General features: G+C 42.0%; 1 protein-coding gene across 1 annotated transcript in view; it reads left to right on the top strand.

Moving 5' to 3' along the window:
• The window catches only part of LOC149298048 (cell adhesion molecule DSCAML1-like), a 100312-nt gene that overhangs the window by 60644 nt on the left and 14889 nt on the right, over nt 1-24779 (top strand). The window contains exons 3-15 of the mRNA XM_089487839.1: nt 3125-3271; nt 3524-3802; nt 4641-4916; nt 5214-5510; nt 9705-9977; nt 13600-13878; nt 15606-15725; nt 15835-16011; nt 17172-17371; nt 18619-18715; nt 18795-18923; nt 19363-19530; nt 22095-22165. Of these exons, the coding sequence (XP_089343965.1) occupies nt 3125-3271; nt 3524-3802; nt 4641-4916; nt 5214-5510; nt 9705-9977; nt 13600-13878; nt 15606-15725; nt 15835-16011; nt 17172-17371; nt 18619-18715; nt 18795-18923; nt 19363-19530; nt 22095-22165 (2513 nt within the window). The remainder of the gene's footprint in view (nt 1-3124; nt 3272-3523; nt 3803-4640; nt 4917-5213; nt 5511-9704; nt 9978-13599; nt 13879-15605; nt 15726-15834; nt 16012-17171; nt 17372-18618; nt 18716-18794; nt 18924-19362; nt 19531-22094; nt 22166-24779) is intronic.

Genomic DNA, 24779 nt, shown 5'->3' with positions numbered 1-24779 from the left:
GGGCCCTTACACTTGCCATTTGGAGTGAAAAATGTAGTCCCCCAAATTATTTTGTTATTCCTGTAGTGGAGTCCATTTTGCATCAACCCAAGCATTTTACTACATACAAATTGGTCTGTTCGGATATCTGCACATGCACAATAGTGCGTGGTGGCAAGTGGCTTGTAATCACATGTATGTAAGCCAAACTCTGTGATTGGATTCCATTACTTACAGCGGATATGTAAGAAGCATACTTAAGAATGCTTACTGTTTTCAGAATCGGCAAGCAGGTGGGCAAGAAAAATTTGTCTATCTCAAGAATGCATGAAGTAAGAAGCATTGGAGTCCATGCTAAATGTAGTCAGAAATGCTTTGTACATTAAAATGTGCGGCTCTAGTCGGTAAACACGTGAGGCATGCTGTGGCCACTAACATTTGACTACGACATTGGGCAATCCAGGGAAATAAATAAATGCAATGGTATATGCAGATCTGTACTAGACTTGGGGTTACCAACCTCGAATGATGATAGCAGTTGTAGCCCTTAATTGTAGGTGCACCAGAGATGAAGCAGTATTGTCATACCTCTGTAAATGTGTATTTTCTACATACGGTATATACATTTAGAATAATTATGCAATTGATCCTCTAATGTATGTGCCATGTGAAGGCTACTGTGATTGCTCAAGTTATACCACTTTCCTCCAATAATTGCCTAAAAAACATATACACTATACTCATTTTGTAGGCAGACCTGAAAAATCTACCAACAAAGTTACATTATGTCATTTTTTGTCAGGAGCACTTTATCATTAGCCAATGGCTAATGATTTTCTAATTGAATTAGAAGACGTATAGGTGAAATTTAAAATCTTCTAATCTAATATTGTTCTAATTGAATTAGAAAATGTATAGGTGAAATTTAAAATCTTCTCCTCTAATGATTTTTCTAATTCTCCCCTATTTCTGTGTTGGTTTTTGTTATGCCGGATCCAGTGTACATTTCCTAGTGCATTCGCTAGCACAGTGTGCAAATACAAAATGTTATACTTAGCTGCAGTGGACCATGTTGGCCACACAAATGTAATGGATGCATTCAAATTTATAATTCATTTAGAAATGGCAGTTTACTGTTAACAGAAATTCTACATATCTGAATCAAAAATCTGTGATTTCCGTAATTTATATATGGAAAAATATTTTTTCACAATTGTTACATATTTCACTCTTCCTTAAACACTTGCCCTTTTTTGTCTTCTGACTCGTCTATTCCCTTTTCTCAACACACTTCTCATTCATTCAGTCTCGCTTCTTCAGGTTTTTTTTCTTCCCAGTGCTCCTTTGATTGCCCCCCCCCTCTCCCTTCCCTGCGGCATACCCTGGCTGAATAGTGCTTTGGGACTCCCCAATTCAGTTTGACAAATGTCGATCGATCCAGATTGGCCGCCAGGGCTCCATCCGGCGCACATTAATCTGAACGTAGGGGTGGCCCCCGCCTCTTCCCCCCTGCTCACTTCATTCTTCATCAAAGTAATGAGCTGGTGTCCACCCTTCTGCTTCTCCGCTGCCCTCTCCTCACACTTTATTTTAACTGCCGGTGATCGATCAGCAGCGTGTGTTTGTTTATATATGGATTAGCTGCTACAATGATATCACTTATACACCTGTGCGAATGCGTTTATACACTAGCGCTTGTGTCTTCTAATGGGGAAACCAATACCAGTGTACACAAATCACAGACCTTTCTATAAACGCCTGTATCTATTAACTTCTCATCTGTATCTCTTTATATGAAATAAATACTTTAAAAAAATCCAAAAACAACACAAAAAAAGAAAAGTGACCCTAGAGTAATTACATAAAAACATAGGATGGATTGGCAGATAAAGAACCTTTCAGCTTATCTAGTCTTCTGTAAATACTGAAACCTTAAATAGTCCTTGATCTTGTCTAATAGTCGGAAATCCAAATGCCGAAGCCATGCACGTTTAAATTGAATCATTGTATTAACCTCTACCACTTCTACTGAGAGGATGTTCCACGTATCTAACACTATCTTAGGAAAGGAAAAAGAAAACAGGCTCACCCATGAGCCAGGTAACGTGGTTCACAGAAACCAGTAGATATGTGATGCCTGTAATGCAATAAAAAATACAAGACAATAAAACAATTCTTAAGTTAAAATGTTACAAGAAAGGTATAGTTGGTCCTTCTTAATGCATATTTAATACAGGGAGATTATTCGACTCTTAACTCCTCATCTACAGCTCACTACTTAGTGAATAGAACCCACTAATGTCTTCCAGTTTTCCAAGCCAAATCTTGAGTGGTCTTGCTGTAGCCCTTTAGTATTAATATTATTTGGCTGTTAATTTCTGGACCTTGCAATAGTAACAACAATTAAAAACTTCTAAATGATTACAAAATAAATTCATATTTATTTTAATATTAACCCCTTAAGGACAGAGCTGTTTTATAATTTTTTGTACCCTTTGTTTTAACATTTCTGCTTTGCTCGTGCTTAGTTGTAATTTTCTTCTTTCTCATTTCCTAAACCCACATAACTTATATATTGGGTTTTTTTTTCATGACAAGAAGGGCTTTCTTTAGGTACCATTCTTTGATCATATCATCTAATTTACTATAAAAATAAATTATAAATATGATGATTTAAAAAAAAAAAAAAGGTAGATATGTGAAAATACGGCTCACGCCCCTTGAATTGAATTGAATTGATTCCAGCATTCAGTCAGTGCAGTCATATGAGTATTCGTAGCATGGCGGCTGGGCTTTGTCAGGGAATGTGAGGGCTAGGTGGGGACGCCCTTATGTTTGTGCCTAGCGGGGCCCTTAGTGTAAATCCAGGCCTGGATATATAACACTAGTTTTCGCCCCACACGGGAAAATGTCTGCCATATTGTGCAGGAGGATGCAGTTGGCACGGAACTAGCGCGTCCCAGGAAGCTGTGTAGGTGACAGTTCTGGCAGTCGTCGTGCTGTCGTTGGCACTGAGTGCGAATAGATTATAATCACGTTAATGAGAGATTCAATACCATATCTCTCCTCTTTCCTGCCACCATCCCCCGTAAATGATGTGTAACCCGTATAACCCTCTCTTTCTAATACTTTTCATCTCTTACAGAGGGACGGTTTGTCACCTCCCCAACCGGTGCTTTGTATATCCTGGATGTACAGAAAGAGGATGCCCTCTCCACATATCGGTGTATTACCCGGCATCGCTACAGCGGGGAGACGAGACAGAGCAATGGAGCACGGCTCCTTGTATCAGGTGTGTTCACTAACTGCATGTACTAAAACACATATACATGCATTGCATTACATTGATATAACTCTTACAGCAGTGGACAGTGACAATATTTAGCACATTAACACATACGGGTACATTAGGAGAAGAGGGCCCTGCGTGTGTGAGCGAGTTTACATGCGTGTGTTTGTCAATTATCCTTTAGTCTGAGACTTGTGAAGCAATGACTAAATGAATAATAAATAGCTGCATGCTTTATATGTTTTTGTCCTACAGATCCTGCAGAATCTGTTCCCGTTCTTCTTGATGGGTTTCAGTCCCAAGAGGTCCTGGTGGGGGACATGGTAGAACTGCCATGTATTGCCTCGGGATACCCAAACTTAGCAAGTCGTTGGATTAAAGATGGGCGCCCAGTCCCCTCTGACAGTCGCTGGAGCAAGCGTAACACAGGTCTAAGTATGACTGACCTTCGCCTGGAGGACAGCGGCACCTATATTTGTGAGATCACCAACAGCTTTGGCTCCGCAGAGGTCACGGGTACATTAACAGTTATAGGTAAGAGAGGTCGGCTACTTTAAAAAATGAGTGTGTGTGTTCCTTATTATTACACATGTCCAAACATTAAAGTGTCTGCCACTCTTGTGTATGCTTGTCTGTGTGCCCTTTAGGCTTCATTACTTTTCTCGTGTTTGTGTCATTGTGCTTATGAATACATACGTGTTTATGTTGTGTATGCGTTTGCATGACCGAGAAGGTGAAAGATAGTTTAACATGGCACTTGTCGAGGTGACAGTACGTATGTCCCTCTAGTCTGCATCAAGCCTCCCCGTGTCTCTACAGGGCTTGTCATTGTGCCACTATATGACCAGTCCTGACAACACAATACTGAAAACCAAGGCAAGTGTGAGATTGTGCAGTGGCATTTACACTGAGCCTGGCGGGAGTCGCACTCACGAGGAGGAGGGACTGTCTTATTCAGGGAGACAACCCAGTATGTGTTAATGGGAGCAGATAAAGGTGTAGTGGGGAAGGGTGCCATAGTGCTATGTGTGATTTTAAATGGCTAATACACTGAGTAATTTAACCGTAGTCATAATGAATTGTTTGTACTTATAAGTATTTGATTGTATTTCTTTTATAATAATTTGTACTGCGTTTGCTGTATACACATATGCTTGTATAAATACTGTTTGTGCTCCATACCTGGGAATTGTAGTGTAATTATCCAAACACAATTGGCATTACAAATGTAAATCACATAATATTTGGAAATCAGAAGTAGAATTTTAGGTAAGCATGACAAAAACTCAAAATGTGCAATTTGAGCCATGCACAGAAACTAAATTGAGTCATGAAATGATTTGTAAGTCACTCTTTTTCCTTCCATTTCTAGAACCGCTCCGTGTGACCCTTACTCCTAAGACGCTAAAGACAGGGATTGGTAGTACTGTCATCTTATCCTGCACTCTTAGTGGATCACCAGGTTACACTGTGCGCTGGTACCGGAACACAGAGCTTATTGAGCCGGATGAATTTGTTTCTATACGAGGAACAGATAATGAAACACTTGTTATCAACAGCGCTCAGAAGAGCCACTCAGGGGCATACCAGTGCTTTGGAACACGGAAGACACAAACTGCTCAGGACTTTGCCATTGTGGTCCTAGAAGGTGTGTAGATGACACCATGACACTGCCCATCAATACTGCTAAATATGTAGGGCCTGTCATGCAGTAGTATGGAGGTTTGCCTACAAATAGTTATGAAGGATATCATTTCTGGAGAACAGGCTTTTCCATAATACTGTTTGTTGTCTCCCCCCCCCCCCCCGTACTCTTAATGGAGCCTTTTATTTGAGATTTTAGCATCTTCTTAACGGTTGGCTTGGTAACTTAATGTTAGGCCAGTGTTTGGGTAGGCTAAGTATGTTACAGGTATTAAAGTACGGTCTACTTTCATCCATGTAGATGGTACGCCCCGCATCCTCTCCTCATTCAGTGAGAAAGTGATGAACCCAGGTGAGCCATTTTCCCTTATGTGCTCTGCCAAAGGGGCCCCACCCCCAACGATCAGCTGGAGTTTAGACGAAGAGCCAATCCAGCGGGATCCAGGGCACCGTACAAATCAATACACTGCCTCAGATGGAACCACCATCAGTTACATGAATGTGAGCAGTCCACAGATCCTCGATGGTGGGGTGTACCGCTGTTCTGCACGCAACTCTGTGGGGAGTGCAGAGTACCAAGCTCGAATAAACGTAAGAGGTGCCTGTCCTACTTCTACATATCAGAATAGGGTCTGTACGGCCTCTTTGGGTGGGAAACCTGGGCATCCCCTGTCTGCCCCTCTGTCTTTTATCTCTTTAGCCTTCTCTCTTTGTGTCATCTCATCTTTTCAACCATTCATTCAAGTGTTTTGTGTCGTAATTCTTCTTTTTGTAGTGCTCTCTGTCTTCATCCTCTCCATTCCTTGGTAGTGCTTTGAGGCATGTTACATGCTAAATGGCGCAGTCAGGAAACATTTCATTGGCAGGACAGTGTACCTGATACCCACTTACAACCTATATATATAGCATACAGGCCTCTGATGACTACATTATTATTTGCAGCTATTCATTATTAATCATTTTTCGATTAACCCATTAAAAAGTAGCAATGAATGGAGTCGCAAGTCAACCATTTAAACACAAATGATTTGTTAAGCCTTCCACTTGTAGGAATGCTATCCATTGAGTTACCACCCTGTTAATGGTCTATTCCTGAACATTTGTCTAGAGGCTGACATCTTTCAGCATATTGTCATATTTTAACATGTTCCCCTCAATTTCACTTCCTATCCTTTCCCTAATACTTTGACATGAGCCTTCTCCATAACTTCTCCCCTCTTTATGAATTGTGTTCCATTTGCTCCTAGGAGGTGTCTTTGAGTAATGATTGTTGCGTGAGAACGTCTTGGAAGTTTTGCTTCTTATGTTATGGCCATTGATGGTCTTGTCTCCCCTAGCTAAGGGTTTCCCCCTTATTTGTGTCCACCTAATGTACTTTCACCCGCACTTTAGGCCCTCCAAGTATTTAACCAATGAAGAACTCCTAAATATTCGGCCCTGAATTATTTGTCCCTTTTGTCTCATTTCTAAAAATACCCAGTATGCAACAATTTGGTTTGTATCACAGCTATGTCCTGTATAGCTATGCTATGTATGCTCTTATTGGCATAACAAGGCACTGTTCTAATGGTCAAGTGCTTTTATTAGCTTTATGATAACCAAAAGAAAGTAGAAACCCCGTGTATTAGTAGAATTGAGTAGAATGTCTGTTATTTATGCACCACTGCTCATTATTCTCCATCTCGTTTAATTTTTTGCCCATGGCTGCTAGTTGTTTTTTATGTTGTGCCCCCACAGTAATTGTATCTTGTAACGTTCTCCTTTCTCTCCTTTCATATTGAATTCCTGTTTCCTCTTCGGATACTTCATCTTACCATTCTGTGTTTCCATATTTGCAACTAAGTGTGTGCTTAGAGTCTAAAACAAAACTATATGAGCTTTTGAATAACCATATCTGCAACAGCTTTACATGTAAAGCAGAGTTGTAAGCATAAGCCTGTATATTACTGATCAACACAATGTAAATAGTAAATTTTTGGGTCAATAGAAGATGATGTGTGGCTAAAATAGCTTATCATCCTTTTACAAAAGTGACTGTGCCCTTACTGTGTATATAATGCAGAAGGTTACTCATACAGCTAAGATATCATTTCCATCTTTATCTCAACTGCAAAGAGGTAGGCAGTTTATTTCTACAATTCTAGACATTTGTACAGTCATCTTTGTATTTCACAGATTAGGGCAAAATAAAAAAGACTTTGGCCTTTTATTCCTCCACGAACTCATCCATGCTGTTTAGTGACACCTTCAGGGTAGCTTTGGAAACCCTAAATGGTGTTATGTAGTTGGGGCAGTTAAGAGAAATAGGACACAGAAATATGGGATAAATTTGGAACTCAGAAATTTGTCCTCCTTTACCGTAAACAAAAAACAGAAATGAAACCCTCTTGTGGGAGCAGCTTCTGTCCCTGTCCCAGTGTAAAGTCATCAACTAGATAGGGTGATACCACCATATGCATGTCTACTGCTTCAGAAGAACGACACTCGTTGTTTGCAACAAAACAGGAAGGATCCTTCTAACTCAATAGAAAGGGAATGGATATCACATAATTAGTGGTCAACTTCCTAGCCATTTACCATATTTGTTTCTGAATGTACTCAGTCCTGGAGCACTATTAGCCATATAGATTGTATGAAGAACATCTCTCGGTTTCATCACAGTGAGAACATACTATGTTACTAGTTCATGGCTCAGGTTCTCGGAAGATCTCAAACACTTTTCACCTTATGTTTTTCCAGTAGCCGGCTGCTAACCCTATGGAGTCCATGCTTATTGGCCACTTATTTGCCTAACATCATAAAGTGAAGGCCAGAAATCATGAAAGTGTAATGCCCATGCTCCATAGGTTGCACAGTGTACACAGATATTAGTCTGATAGACATCAGACTAGCACGCTGGAAGCATAAAAAATAGAAGCCAAAGTGACATTGGCTAGTGTTGGACTGACTGGGGAAACTTAACAAAAACTATTTCCCAGGCCTCTCCTGGATCCAATCACTTGTGATAGCTTTCACATGCTTCTCTAATTAAAATGTAATTGGTGCAGTTCATCATGGAAAGCTAGATATGGAGCAGTCACCTTAGCAGCCAGTGAAATATTTCTGCTGACTGCTCCTCATTGACACTTTTCCCCGGAAATGTTCTAAATAAAAATGGCGGGCTGTGTCTTTGTTTCACTGCAGTAATGCATGTTTTCTGCTTGGGAATAATCCCTCTCGGTCACTACTCTTCCATGGCCTCAGCATTATCCTCAAGATATTTCCTGGACCACTTCAAAAATCCACCATTTCTCGTGTCTCATAGCAGATGCATATAGCACCCTGCCATGAAAGTCTTTAGAGATATAACACTTACTCCATTAACTAAAACTTCACCCCCCACAGAAAAATACAAAGGCGAGGAACAAGTGAAATATACAGAGATGTGTTTATGGGTTTAGTGAATGGCATGAAATCTACCCATAACGGAACTTCATTCTCCTTTTTCACACTGGACTGCACTTGTCAAAAGGCCAAATCTGAAAATGTCAGTTTTCATGTGCGTGTGGTTTAGTGAAACATCCATCAGGGAAGGATTAAAACATTCACATTTTACAAATACGTGACATCCACCAGTCAGCTGTGTATTCTTCCTCTACGGTCCGATTTATCCAGGAGGGAGATACCCAGGTCAAACTTCAATGTTCTTTAAGCATACCTTCCTGGTATCTGAGTGTTCTTTAACCCTTTTAATTTTAATGGGTGCAGGAAAGGTTAAACAGTTGATGTTAACACATTTTTTGTTTAATTACAAAGTAACCAGTGAATTTGGTTGATTGCTTTTCCCGAGTCATACACCAACCAAAGCGGGCATCATCTGTACGAAATGACTCCAAGCATGTGGAAGGAATTCACCTTTCCTCTGAGCAATCACTCCACGTTTCTCAGGTCTTTTGTGGTCATGATGACATTTGATTGCTGGCTCCCTATTTGCGAATTCATGCATACTTGCTAAAAATATTGCATGAAATGTAATAAAATCAACATATAACTGACAAGCGGAATTTGATAAAAAAAATACCCTGCTGCTTTTGCTATTAATTAGGCAAATATCTTCTGTTATTGCACATGGATTCCTATAGAAATCAACATATAGAGCTATACAGGCACACCTTTTAGAAAGTACTGTTATTCTTCTGTAGGAGAATCATCCTTTGAGACACATGCATTAACCTTTTCATTTGGCACTTATCCAGGGATCAACTCAAACAGGTTTATTAACGACAAAAAACTCAATGTTTTAATGACCCATCTCCCATACAATAGAAGCATCCTTGTATTTATTCTTCTGAAAATGAGCCATAACAAGTATATCGTCATTAAAATTATAACTCTCAAACCCAACTTTTGCCTCTTGACACGTGAATTTATTAAGGATTAGTGGCACACAATGCGTAGATGCGCTGGCCACCACTTGTAGGAATGCTGTCCATTGAGTTACCTCCCTGTTAATGGTCTATTCCTGAACATTTGTCTAGAGCCTGACATCTTTCAGCATCTTGTCATATTTTACCAGTTTTCCCTCAATTTCACTTCCTCTCCTTTCCCTAATACTTTGACATGAGCCGTCTTCATAACTTCTACCCTCTTTAAGAATTGTGTTCCATCTGCTCCTAGGAGGTGTCTTTGAGTAATGATTGTTGCGTGAGAACGTCTTGGGAGTTTTGCTTCTTATGTTATGGCCATTGATGGTTTTGGGGTGCCCCCTTATTTGTGTCCACCTAATGTACTTCCACTGTCATCCGCGCTTTAGGCCCTCCCAGTATTCGACCAATGAAGAACTTGACAGCGGTGGCTGGGCGTGACAGCTTCATTCATTGTCGTGTCATTGGATACCCCTACTATTTTATCAGCTGGTACAAGGACTCTCTGCTACTGCCGGATAACCACAGGCAGGTTGTGTTTGAGAACGGGACCTTGATGTTGAGTGATGTACAGAAAGGGATGGACGAGGGTGAATATCTATGCAGCGTGCTCATACAGCCTCAGCTCTCTATCAGCCAGAGTGTTCACATCACGGTAAAAGGTGAGAGGTGATTCCAAAATAGACCTGTACTAAAATCCCATACTTTATTTTTAAGAAATGTTTGCTGGCATTAAAATGCCCTTTCTTTTGCAGAACAAGGACGTTTTTCCCACATATTTTATTGAATAAATATTGAACAGAACTGGGTATTGTGAATGCCTTTAGGGCCACTGTATTGCCTAACAGAAGGTTTCATACTGGTCCTTTAGTCTTATAAAATATTCTTCTTGTTTATGCTAAGATTATTTAGATTCTTACATACAGTCATCGAGCCTTACTTGAACCAAGTTAAGATCTTAGGTTTAGTAAATAGGCCCTATGGTCATCGAACACCAAATTTAGCATCAACAGACAAAAGTCTTCTTTGTTACAACAAAGCTGTCATTTAGTGGTTATGTGTGATTAAAAATCCTTAGTGGCCTAATTCATGCAATATTAAAAGCACATTTACTGACATTTGTCCTGAGAAATCCAGTTGTTCCCTTCTTCATTTAGCTTTACAATGCAATCAGAAATAAAGATGTCAATCTGCTGAATTACAACCTTCAAAATATCAGTAATGAAAAGTATTTTCCCCAGTAAAAGGTCCTTCAAGGGTATTGAACGATTATAACCTGCTTAAAATATATTTTCTTGTTAATCTAACATTGTGTTTAAGGAGGGGGGGGGCAATGAGGGGTCTGTATAAAAAATGTATATATAAAATTATTACCATAGCAACCAATGGGCTGTTACTGATGATTGGACCATTCCATTGTCTAGCTATGGGGATAAGACCACTTGCTAAACTTTGCTCCAGAATCACTTCTTATATGTAAGTCTTCATGTCCGATGTCATGTTGCAGCCTTCATTTTCTGCTTCCCATCTTATTGCATAATTCATGCAACAGGTATGGAGTGCTTTTAAACAGAATTAACGTATTCAAGCGAGACTGCTTCCATATTAATGAGTTGTTCGAACCACAGTTACATGAATCATGAGGATATCCCATTGGTGCGGTACAGACACTAAAGGACCATGAGTTTTAAATTTTTACACTTCTGTGCTCTACGCGTTAAATCCCATCTTGTCGTACTTTCACACATAGCATGATTCTTGTGTAATTACACCAACTTATGGTGTGTTCATTTATCATGCATGCACACACACTTATTCATATAACTATAGTGCATACGCGCACCAATAAACACCCTTACTATTAATAATTCTTACACACACATCATCCAGAGGTCACGTTAAATATACACACGTTTCGATATACAGATGTATTTATCTCTATTTGTCTACACCGGTATACGCAGACCCCTTTATTTCTCTATTTGCAAGCCCATAGATTGATGTGCGCAGTGTACAGGGATTAGCCTGTATGCACACGCGCTTATTTCTGTACAGATGAATGCACCTGTACACATGTATGTTTGTCAAGCTGTTTTCTGCTCTTTATCTTCCTAACACAAGCTGCTTGTAACAATGTAGTTTAGTGTTATCACCGAGTGTTTGCTGCCCGTCCGCTACAGTGTTTTCCCTGCCACAGAATGCCCACCCCGGCCCCCCCTCACCTCTGATCTGTTTCGCTGACAAGCCCCAGCATAGGGACCCGTCGTGTAAACACGGCGTATTAATGCCCTGCCCTTTACTCACATCCCTGGTTAGTTTTCCTGAGTGTTTGTTGGCTTTTAAAAAAATAATGCGTCCGTCGCGATTTCCCTGATCTGCTAGAGACTTAAAAGCTTCTCCCGCGCATCAATTATTCAGGAGCACCCGGGGAGAGATACGTCCTAATGAATAGAGCTTTGTGTGAGAGCCGGGCTGAGATTGTGCACGGTTCCCTCTGTCTACTGTTGCAGTCGTACTCTACTAATTCTGCACTTATGGACTCCCAAGTACCTGTTTTTACCAGCGTGCCTGGTTCTATGTACCCCAGTTTGCCTGCACGCAACAAGTGCCAGGGTGCCACATCCTATGTATGCCAGTTTGCCTGCACGCAGCAAGTGCCAGGGTGCCACATCCTATGTAACATAGTAACATAGTTCATAAGGTTGAAAAAAGACCAAAGTCCATCAAGTTCAACCTATATACATATTGTGTCCCTACTGTGTTGATCCAGAGGAAGGCAAAAAAAACCCTTAAGAAGCAGATGCCAATTGCCCCATACCAGGGGGAAAATTCCTTCCCGACTCCAAATATGGCAATCAGAATAAATCCCTGGATCAACGTTCTGTCCCTATTAATCTGCCTATTTGTATCACGCAGCAAGTGCCAGGGTGCCACATCCTATGTATGCCAGTTTGCCTGCACGTAACAAGTGCCAGGGTGCCACATCCTATGTACACCCTTCGTCTTGTGTATTTCCGTGCATTTTATCCTGGCCCGTGCACAATCTTTCTTACTGCACACCTTTTGCATATTTGTAGAGTTGAACTTATTTGTTTTTGCTTCACTTTTGTGTAATTACTGTTAAGCTGCTCTCGAGTACTGTGTATAGTTTTCCATATTCCAGCGACCAGCAATGATTGCACTTATTTATTAAAATAAGTGCAAAAACATGTTAAAAACCATGACTCCCAAATATCCTTACGTTCTTTTGATTTGCTGTCCGCTTGTTATGATCATTTTAGGTGAATTCCCTTATTAAACTTTTTGGTACATTTTTAACCGGTGGGCTACATTTCAGGACATACCTCTCAGGCAGCAGTAACTTCTACAAGCCTTGTTGCAGACACCAATGACCTTGTACAGGCGTGTTGCCCATCCCTGCTCCTAACCTGTCCATAGTGGCCCTGCCCAAGTGCCCCCCATGTTAACTGAATCCCAGTTTTCAATAAAGATTCAAATCTCTTCTGTTGATTTGGGCATTTTTGAAAGGAGACCCTGTGGCAGCTACTAATACTGACCATGAAGGTGTGACAAATGCCGGAGGCGCATCAGAGTGCCGTAGCGGCATGTAGCCCCCCTGATGACATGGTTGCCATTCATCCTTGCTCTCAGAGGCAGAAAAAAGCCTTTCCCTTTAACCCTGTCCTCCGCGCAGTACACTGTGCTGTTGACTGAGGTTAGTAGTTTAACTTCTGTCTCTATTATGTCTTAATTGTGCTATTAGTGCTTCCTCAGACAGGAAATATGGATTATCTTCATTCTGAATTTAGGCAAATGTCAGCTCTGTTTCCGGCAGGAGTTCTTCTCGTTCTTCTGACACGTGAAGACAAAACCCAGCTTGCTTATGACCTCTTAGGTTTTTAAGTGTTGATTTATGAATAATAGAGGGCTGTGAAAAAGTATTTGCCCCTTCCCGATTTGTTATATTTTTTATTTATTTGTCAGATTTAAATATTTCAGTTCATCCAACAAATTTTAATATAAGACAAAGATGAGTGAACACAAAATGCAGCTTTTTCAATGATTAGTTCATTAATTGAAGGTAAAGAGTTAATCAAAACCTATATCACCCATGTAGAAAAAGTAAATGCGCCCCAAAGATGCCAAAATAGAAGAATTCAGGAAGGGGGCAAATACTTTTTCGCAGCACTGTATATTTTTGATGCGGAATGTATGTATATAGTATGCGGGAGATGGGCTGAAATGCATTGGGTACATTAAACACCCTGGTATCTCTCCCCATAGTTCCACCCTTGATCCAGCCGTTTGAATTCCCCCCGGCCTCTATCGGACAGCTCTTGTACATCCCGTGTGTGGTGTCCTCAGGAGACATGCCCATACGCATTACATGGCGCAAAGACGGACAGGTGATTGTGTCTGGCTCAGGAATCACCATTGAGACCAAGGAGTTCATGAGCTCCCTCCAGATATCCAGCGTGTCTCTCAAGCACAACGGCAACTACACCTGTATAGCAAGCAATGACGCTGCCACGGTGAGCCGAGAGAGGCAACTGATAGTCAGAGGTGAGAGAGCGCGCGAGGAAATAAACCGGGACTGCGGGAATGGGGTGGGAGCGTTCCCTTTCAAAAAAGGACTTTGTCTTTCTTAACTACAACGAGAATACTTGGCAGCTCGGTACGCTAAATGGTCCAGCTTCTCGTGGATACAGATTCAAATATATTTGTATTAGAAACCCAGCAAATGGGTATGGAGGAAGCCATCTTCATTCCCAGTTCTTAGCGTCTGCAGGATTATGCCTCCCCATTAAGTTACCTTTGGGCTTTTGTTAATTTGCCCGCACAGAAGAATGCTGTCTTGACATAATTTGAAGGTTATATTTCAATGTAATTAAGAAAAAAAGTGAATATCAGAAATGGTGTACTTGTGAAAACCCTGAAAAATTGGTTGCATTGATATGGAAGGCGATAATCTGGGCCATTTTGGAACGTCACCAGCCATTTACATTTCAAACTGCTATTGCCGAGGCACAGATTTATAGAGACTTCTCATCTCAAACTAACCAAAAGAGATAACACTTTTGTAAAGCACGTGTGTTTCATTTCCTAGAACCGGCCCTATTCCTTTTAATTGCAAGATAAAAGTTGCGATGGTAATGAGAAGTTATTAGAAAGAGACTTTGAGTCGACTGTAAGAATAAAAGGATTATGTAAACATTTTTGGCGAATGATGGTTGGCGGTGAAAAGGTTAAATGTTAATCTATTTTTGAAAGCATGCTCCAGAGCTGTCTGCTTTAAAGGGTTAATAAATCTTGAGGGTTTTACGAGTTTTTAATGGACTGCGTTAATGTAAACATGAATATATAATAAACTTGTGATTCAGGGCGCCTGTTGATGTAATCATGAATATATAATGAGCCAAGCCACACGCAGCTATTTATTGGTCTGACTGGTTGGGATATATACGTGCGTATAATATATTTAGATGGCTGGATGGCACTATATATAACTTCGGACACCGCGTTGATGCGGTAAATAGTAAGAGACGGTATGACAAGCGCAAAAGGGTATTCCAATCATGGTTAGGTGAACCCGCAGAGCCTTCCCAGCCCGGTGAGGTGAACCCCGCAGAGCCTTCCCAGCCCGGTGAGGTGAACCCCGCAGAGCCTTCCCAGCCTGGTTAGGTGAACCCGCAGAGCCTTCCCAGCCTGGTTAGGTGAACCCGCAGACCCTTCCAATCCTGGTTAGGTGGACCCCGCAGAGCTTTCCAATCCTGGTTAGGTGGACCCCGCAGAGCCTTCCAATCCTGGTTAGGTGGACCCCGCAGAGCCTTCCAATCCTGGTTAGGTGAACCCCGCAGAGCCTTCCCAGCCTGGTTAGGCGGACCGCTTAGAGCATTCCGAGCCCTGGGAGGTGAACCCGCAGAGCCTCCTGAGCCTGGTGAGATGCTCTCAGGACCCTATTATTGATGCTGTAAGCTCGGCAGGCCCCATTGGGTGAAGGGAATGTTCTGTAGGATCTTTGGCAGCGCGCTCTGCAGGAGCCTCTCGGATGATTTCCTCTGCAGGATCTTGTTCAAGTTAGATCTGTTAGCAAAGATCCATCATTTAAGATTGTTTCTGTATATAGCTAAATAAAGGAAAGTGCCGTGGACAGATGGAACGCTCGCTGTTCACGGAACATGTTCTAGGCAGTGAACACTTAGCAGGAATAAAATACATTATAGGTGCTGTGTAATTGTAACACGACAGAACTGCTGTAAGCTAAACACTCGCTCCTCTCCCTGTTACAGTGCCCCCCAGATTTGTGGTCCAGCCAAACAACCAGGATGGAATATACGGCAAGGCTGGGGTGCTTAACTGCTCTGTGGACGGTTACCCTCCCCCAAAAGTGGTGTGGAAGCATGCTAAAGGTAAGCATTGCATGTTTACTTTGACCGTCCTCTCCATTACACAACACGGTATAGGTGGGTGCTATTTTAAAGTGATCGACACCATTCACGTTTCTTGGTGTATTCGCAGGCAGTGGGAACCCTCAGCAGTATCACCCGGTTCCTCTCACTGGGAGAATCCAGATTTTGCCCAACAGCTCCCTGCTCATCCGGCACGTTCTGGAGGAAGACATTGGTTATTACCTGTGCCAAGCCAGCAACGGCGTGGGTACCGATATCAGCAAATCCATGTTCCTCACTGTCAAGAGTAAGTAATATCATCTCCAAACACATGTATCATCCGACGGTGACAGAGGACAGTCCCGCTGGACAAACTTGACCTGTCGGTATTGACAGGCGTAATGGATTAAGTGCGCCAGACAGAGAGACGGGTTTAATGATTTAACCGTTAAAGTGCCAGAGAAGTATCAAATCCATTGCTCCCGCATAAAGCCAACTGGCACCCTAATAATCATTTTCGTTTTTCAACCCCTCTTTTTATTTGTATTTTTGGGACATTCCTTGAAAACTTTCACTGTGGAGAGGAATTGGCTTTTTATATATGTGTATATATATATATATATATATATATATATACCCTTCCCCTTTTCCTGATTTTGCTTCTCTCCTCCGTTCTCTCTCACCCTTCTATAATTTCTCTCTCTTCTTTGAAATTTACATCCCTCCTCACTCTGCACCCTCTTTCTCTCCCCCTCCTCGTTCTCCCCTCTCCCTGGCCGTACTACAAATTGAAATGATGTGGAGCGTGTCTCTCTGCCACTTCACTGGAGACGGCTTTACAAGCGCAGCGAGCGATAGCTCCGCAGCCTGCGGCCTCCGTCTGCTTCTGCGGCAGGACCTGAGCCTGTAATACCACCGAGGGGGGGGGGTCAGTGGCCCCAGGTTAAGAGAACTCCGTTCCTTGTTTTACAAAGCCAAGTGTTTACATGTGCAAAGCTACATGTGTGGCCACGCTGAGTAGTGTGTAAATCTGTGCAAATCTTTGCTTTTCAATTGTATTCAGATAAACATAAATAATTCAATCTCGAACACACCCCAGAAAAAAAAATTGTGACATGTTTAGGTTGTAAACAATCATAAGCCAAAAGCATTTTGACTCCGCACAGTGGATCTTCATCAGGGCTCATACATGTGACCTGTTTATATTTATATTCATGGGCCCTGATGAAGCATCGGTGCATGTTTGCCAATATGAAGGCTCGCTGTTTTTGCCTCATGTGCATGGTTTATATATCTTCGTATTACCGCTAGTTATAGTTCACAGAGGTAGAGATCTCCATTATTTGTAAATACCGCCTGTTACTATTTTTTTGTATTTTGGTGTGTGTGTGTGAGAGAGTGTGTGTGTGTATGTATGAGTGTTTTTTTCTAGCGCCTCAAAAGTCATTAATAACTTTTATTCCTCAGTCCCAGCAATGATCACATCTCACCCCAACACAACCATTGCAATCAAAGGTCAGACAAAGGGGCTGAATTGCACAGCACGAGGGGAGCGCCCCATCATCATCCGCTGGGAGAAAGGGGACACGGTGATAGATCCAGACAGGAACCTGCGCTACCTAATAGCCACTAAAGACAGTGGGGACGAGGTTATCTCCACCCTGACGGTGAGCTGGAAAAGCTGTTGAGCTCCTTCTATCTTACATATGTAGACATGGTGCATTTCGAGCGTGTATTAGACATTCAAAATTAGCTTTTCTTTCATATTAGGGAATGTTGGTACAAATAACTGTTTGCTGTAGTCAGCTTGAAAACAAAGCTGATCTGAAAAGCAAGGGGTCGCTCTTCCATGTACAACCACTGAGATGCTTCCTTGATAAGCCTTCGTTGTCCGCATAAAACAACTTTTAAAGGTCCAACAATAATTAACCCCTTAAGGACAATGGGCGGTCCCTAAACCCATTGAAAACGATGCATTTTGAGCCCGTACATATACGGGCTTTGTCATTAAGGGGTTAAAAAAACTTTCCATCAGTACAAATTGATAAAAAAAAGGCCCAGGACCAAAGAGGAGCCACTGATTGCCTCCTTCTGCCCTGTATGAAGTAAAAGTGGAGAGAGTAATGACCAAACCTCTAGTCTGTTTTTTCCTGATGTAAGGACTCTTTGGCCTCTTCTTAGATTCTAGATCCATATGCCTATCCCGTTAGTGTTTAAATTATCTTACGCCATTAGCCTCTATCACTTCTTCTGGGAGGCTGTTCTACTTATCTACCACTCTGTCAGTAAGGTACAACTTCCTCATATTGCATCAATGCCTCTTACCTTCTAGCTTTAGATGTCCTATATGACCTGAGAGCAGTCAGGTTGCTCTCTGGCATTTTCAGCTCTGCTCAACTGCAGTTTGGTTGCCATCTGTTTCCGCTGAATTTCCTCTGACCGTTTTAGTGAGTAAAGCCATTCAGGTTTGTGTTATGCCTAAAAGTGCTTTAGACTCATATATAAATATATATGATCTATACCAAGTGAGCATTCAGTGAAGTGTTTAAAAGGAAACATGCTTTTGCTTTGGTCTACTTGAGTCAAGGATTAGTGGTAATCTCGGTATTGATTGTGCTGTTTTGGGGGTCTCAGTTCGCAGACAAGGTTTAAGTTTAGACGGCTAGCCTGTCAGCTAATGCGTACAGCCATTGTTGTATTAGACGGCTTAACATACCCCCTGCTGTATGTCATTGGGGTATAGAGTTCTGTGATCGTATAATCGCACTTATACTGTAGACCACTTCCCCTGGGTGACCTGTATAAGCAGTGAATGAGTGTACGAATGAGTTTTAATCAATTGAACTGTTACTATTGGGAGAATTTGTTTCCAATAAAGCGATTTTAATTGAAACGTTTACCGTGTATCCTTCAGCTTAAGCCAGCAGAACGAGGGGATTCAGTGTTTTTTTCCTGCCACGCAATAAATTCGTATGGAGAGGACAGGGGGCTTATCCAGCTCACAGTGCAAGGTACACTTATTGATACTGAGACACACACACAATGTTTTCGAGACACTTGTCGTTACATTTTACCCTTCTGTACCGACAGAGCCTCCAGACCCTCCTGAATTGGAGATTCGGGAAGTCAAAGCTCGTAGTATGAACCTGCGCTGGACACAAAGATTTGACGGAAACAGCATTATTACTGCCTTTGATATTGAGTATAAGAATAAATCGGGTAAGAATTCAGGCGTATTGGCTTTCTGTTTGGCATTAATATGAAGCTTGTGACAACATTTCCTGACTATTCTTTAAAGAGAAAATATTTATTGTTAGAGGAGAAATCAGGACTGTCATGACATGACAGAGAAAGGTGTTCTTCTGTATAGGACATGGACATCCATCTTATTACATCCTTTTTACTGCAGCAACTACATCCTTGTATAGAACCTCTTGTATAGAAGCCTTTTGCCCTCTGTATGAAAGCTGCAAATGTTATAAAATTATTATATAGAAGTGTTTTGAAGATTCCACTGATTTGGACAACAAATTGACATATTTATCGGGGGGAATCTAAAAAGTTTTGCTTTTTTTCTACATCAGCTTTGTTTTATTGGCCGTTTCTGCTTAGGCATCATAATGTAGCTTTTCAACTAAACACATTTTCTCCTTTATAGACACCTGGGAATTTAAGCAATCCACCCGCAACATATCCCCCATCATAAACCAGGCCAACATAGTGGATCTGCATCCGGCGTCCGTGTACAGCATACGCATGTATTCCTTCAACAAGATTGGTCGCAGCGAGCCAAGCAAGGAGCTCACAATCAGCACAGAGGAAGCAGGTGAGTGTACTAGCCATTGGGGTAAACTGCATGGTATTGAGTGCCGGACCCCCCTACCAAGCTGCTCAAGAGCAAAGTAGTGGTGGGCATTATTCAACACACTGCAATTGTGACCAACGTTCATCTAAGGCAGCGGTTCTCAACCTGTGGGTCCAACCTTTCACAGGGGTCGCCTAAGACCATAGGAAAACACATATTTCACAATATATAATTACATAATTTTATGGTTGGGGGTCACCAAAACATGAGGAACTGTATTAAAGGGTCACGGAATTAGGAAGGTTGAGAACCACTCATCTAAGGCATAGAAAATCTAATCCTAGTTACATTGTTAGCTTAACCAAAGATGATCTAAAAGGATACCTGTGTTTTCTCAACAGCAGCATTTACCTAATTCACCTAACCAATGGGGACTGCAGCTTACTGCGTAATTAATGTGCATGGAGCCAGTTAGTGAAGGTGAAATGCACTTTAATATAGTCTGCCTTGGTAACACAGTGTATATAAAAAGTCTACACACCCCTGTTAAAATGCCAGGTTCTTGTGATGTTAAAGAATGAGACAAAGATAAATCATGTCAGAACTTTTTCCACCTTTAATGTGACCTATAACGTGAACAATTCAGTTGGAAAACAAGCTGAAATCTTTGAGGGGGGAAAAAACCTCACAATAACCTGGTTGCATAAGTGTGCACACCCTTAAACTAACACTTTGTTGAAGCACCTTTTGATTTTATTACTGCAATCAGTCTTTTTGGGTAGGAGTCTATTAGCATGGTACATCTTGATGCAGCAATATATGCCCACTCTTCTTTGCAAAAGCGCTCCAAATCTGTCAGATTCGAGGACATCTCCTGTGCACAGCCCTCTTCAGATCACCCCACAGATGTTCAATTGGATTCAGGATTCAGCGCTGTGGAATCGGCCGGCGCTTCATAAATAATGTAATGTAATGTCTGGGCTCTGGATGGGTCATTCCAAAACGTCCGGTGAAGCCATGCTTTTGTGGATTTGGATGAGTGCTTTGGGTCGTTGTCGTGCTGAAAGGTGAACTTCCTCTTCATCTTCCTAAAGGACGTCTGAAGGTTTTGTGCCAAAATTGCCTGGTATTTGGAACTGTTCATAATTCCCTCCACCCTGACTAAGGCCCCGGTTCCAGCTGAAGAAAAACAGCCCCAAAGCATGGTGCTGCCACCACCATGCTTCACTGTGGGTATGGTGTTCTTTGGGTGATGTGCAGTGTTGTTTTTGCACCAAACGTACCTTTTGGAATTATGGCCAAAAAGTTCAACCTTGGTTTCATCAGACCATAACACATCTTCCCACGTGCTTTGGGGGGGCTTGATGCTTGTTTTTTCAAACTTCAGCCGGGCTTGGATGTTTTTCTTTGTAAGAAAAGGCTTCCGTCTTGCCACCCAACCCCATAGCCCATTCACATGAAGAATACGGGAGATTGTTGTCACATGTAGCACACAGCCAGTACTTGCCAGACATCCCTGCAGTTCCTTTAATGTTGCAGTAGGCCTCTTGTAAACCTCCATGGCCAGTTTTCTTCTCAACTTTTCATCAATTTTGGAGGGACGTCCAGTTCTTGGTAATCTCTCTGTTGTGCCATATTGTCTCCGCTTGATGATGATCTTCACTTCCATGGTATGGAAATGCTTTGGAAATTCTTTTGTACCCTTCTTCTAACTGATATCTTTCAACAATGAGAGCTTTTGCCCTGAGATGCAACTAAGCAAATGTCAGGTAAATCCTACTAGAACAGCTGAACTGTATTTGTGATTAATCAGAGCCACTTAAAATGATGGCGGGTGTGTAATGACTTTTATTTAACATGAGTTTTAATGTGATTGGTTAATTCTGAATACAGCCACAGCCCCAGTTATAAGAGGGTGTGCACACTTATGCAACCAGGTTATTGTGAGTTTTTATTTTACCCCCCCCTCTCAAAGATTTCAGCTTGTTTTGCAATTGAATTGTTTGTGTTATAGGTCATATTAAAGGTAGAAAAAGTTCTGACATGATTTATCTTTGTCTCATTCTTAACATCACAAGAACCTGGCATTTTAACAGGGGTGTGTAGACTTTTTATATCCACTGTATACCAATTTTGGCTAGGTGGTTGCAGTTAGAGAGTTAAAATGCTATTTGGGGTTCTTATAAAATGCACCTTCTGGCCTAGGGGCACTGGCACACATATTTACACACTCACACTTTCACCAACTTACACACAAATACTTGCAATAACTCACACTAACACACACTCTTACACTCACATGCTTATGCTTACAAAACCTCTTAAACTAGCACACTCTCATACTTACACATATCCAGTCATGCTAAAACATGAGTACACAAACACGCTCACTCTACTTACATACACATTCACTACCAGCTTCCCTAACTCTGTTGCTCTCTCCCTGCTCGCATGCACTGCAGGGTCACATAACATTGTGTCACGTAACCCTGTTGGGTTTCAACCTCCACATGTTGGCCTGCCAAAGGTCTGAATGACAACTGGCCCTAAAAGGAGTGATATTGATGGTTTACTGTGTCTTCCAGCTCCTGATGGACCACCTATGGATGTTACCTTGCAGCCGCTCACATCACAAAGTATCCAAGTAACATGGAAGGTAAGGAGATTGTGTAGCCTCTTCTCCACTATCATCTCTGTCTCCTTCAGTGGTCGAAGTTCTGTATACTCTACCACTTTTGCTTTTTTATAGAATGTAGGGCTGAAACAACGAATCGATAAAATCGATAATAATCGATAACGGAAATCGTTGTCGACGATTTCCGTTATCGATTAATCGAGTGATCGATTCGTTGCTGGAGCACTCGGCTCCTTTTACTTACCTCCGCGAGCGTTCCCCGCTTCCGCTGCACTCTCCGCCTTCTTTTAGTTGCGTGTGGCTCCGTTCGCACAGAGCGGTTTGCTCTGTGCGAGTGGCTCCATTCGCACAGAGCGGTTCGCTCTGTGCGAGTGGCTCCATTCGCACAGAGCGATTCGCGGGGGTGGGGTTTCAGGGGATGCAGGGCAGAGTGGGGGTGGGGGGGCAGGCCAGGGTAGGAGACTGAGTGCAGGGCAGAGTGGGGGTGGGGATGCAGGGCAGGGTGTGAGTGTGGGGGCAGGGCAGGAGACTGGGTGCAGGGCAGAGTGGGGGTGGGGGTGCAGGGCAGAGTTGGAGACTGGGTGCAGGGCAGAGTTGGAGACTGGGTGCAGGGCAGAGTGGGTGCAGGGTGTGAGTGTGGGGGCAGGGCAGAATGTGGGGGCAGGGCTGGGTGCAGGGCAGAGTTGGAGACTGGGTGCAGGGGCACAGTGCAAAGTGCTGGGTGCAAAGTGCCAGGGTGCAAAGTTCTGGGTGCAAAGTGCCAGGGCTGGGTGCAAAGTGCTGGGTGCACAGTGCCAGGGCTGGGGCAAAGTGCTGAGTGCTGGGTGCAAAGTGCCAGGTGCAAAGTGCTGGGTGCAAAGTGCCAGGGCTGGGTGCAAAGTGCCAGGGTGCAAAGTTCTGGGTGCAAAGTGCCAGGGCTGGGTGCAAAGTGCTGGGTGCACAGTGCCAGGGCTGGGGCAAAGTGCTGAGTGCTGGGTGCAAAGTGCCAGGTGCAAAGTGCTGGGTGCAAAGTGCCAGGGCTGGGTGCAAAGTTCTGGGTGCAAAGTGCCAGGGCTGGGTGCAAAGTTCTGGGTGCAAAGTGCCAGGGCTGGGGCAAAGTGCTGGGTGCAAAGTGCCAGGGCTGGGTGCAAAGTGCTGGGTGCAAAGTGCCAGGGGTGGGGCAAAGTGCTGGGTGCAAAGTGCCAGGGCTGGGGCAAAGTTTCTTGAACAGTAATAGTCCACCTCTTTTCAGAATGTTTGGGGTTATTTTGTTTCATAAATATTGTGTTTGGGTTTTTGTACTTTGAACATATTGTTTTTTTATTACATCATAACAAAATAAAAATGTTAATGTAAATTTTAAGTTGTTTTTTAACATTCAGTTCATTAAATTTTAAATAAACAAAAAATTTGCATATTGTTTTTTTTATCCGATTAATCGATTAATCGAAAAAATAATCGGCCAACTAATCGATTATTAAAATAATCGTTAGTTGCAGCCCTAATAGAATGGTCATCTTGCTTTTATAAACTGATTTTTTTAATATAGTAATAGTCACCAATAAAAGCTTAACTTTTAATCATTAGCACACAATCATGTACTATGCTGCATTAACATGTTTAAAAGCACATTTATCTGTTTTGTTGTGTATTAAAATAGCTTTCTGTCCTTATTTCGCTAAATCTTCTCCATTTGTAAGAGATCCACCCAAATTAAAGTTACACAAAATATTGCTCCCTGTAACATGTTCAGCAATTAAACAAAAGGAAATTTGTTGTTGTTTTCCTCTAAAATAATAGACACCTTTTTCAGTTTCAATGACAACAACGTAGTGCTTGATTTTGTGTCATCTGACGAGTATTGTAATTAATAACGATTTTAAATGATTACAGAGCTATTTCTAGGAAAGCCTGCAATGTTGGGAAATATGAGACATCATTTTTTAATCTTCTGTTGTCTAGTTTAGGTTCACCTCTGTTACAAATTTACCCACAGATTGTTTCCCCATCCCTACGATCCACTACTCTGTATTCTTTACATTCTGCAAGACCTCTGCTTCTTTCACATCTTATAATATACTCGTTTACCCAAATCCTCTCCTCATTACAAGAACCAGCTTTCCAAACGTGTTCTACACACCTGCACCTCTTGTTCAGTCTCTCTTCTCTTTCTATAAGATGCTCATCTTGTTCAGTCTCTCTTCTCTTTCTATAAGTGCCTCTGGTCCTTTATCTTATGTATCTTCAAGATACTTAGTAAAGTGCACACATCTTATACGCAGTTATTTAAAAATGATGCTCTGAAATATATAACTCAGTACCATTTCACTAGAATTAGACTGATAGCGGCGTCACCTCAATTCACAAGGCATGTATGTTTTCTTAAATATACAGGGCCATACATACAATTCTTGCAGGTTATCATCAAATATTGTGTTATACATGTGCGTGTGCGTGTATATATATAAATATCTGTTTTCACCTTTCATCCATGCATTAATGGATATTTTTGATAATACCCCCATCTAGTGGACAGAGATCCATCACTTGTACAGAGACATTCACTACTTCACTACGATCTTTACTTTCTGTCTCCTGTTCATGACATGCAACTACCACCTACGGCTTGTCTGTAGACTACCCAGCCTATCCCTGA

This window comes from Sceloporus occidentalis, unplaced genomic scaffold (assembly GCF_023333645.1).
Source record: "Sceloporus occidentalis isolate IW3139 unplaced genomic scaffold, rSceOcc1.0.p SCAF_35, whole genome shotgun sequence".
Taxonomy (NCBI): Eukaryota; Metazoa; Chordata; class Lepidosauria; order Squamata; family Phrynosomatidae; genus Sceloporus; species Sceloporus occidentalis.
This window is presented reverse-complemented; position numbering and strand designations above follow the sequence as displayed.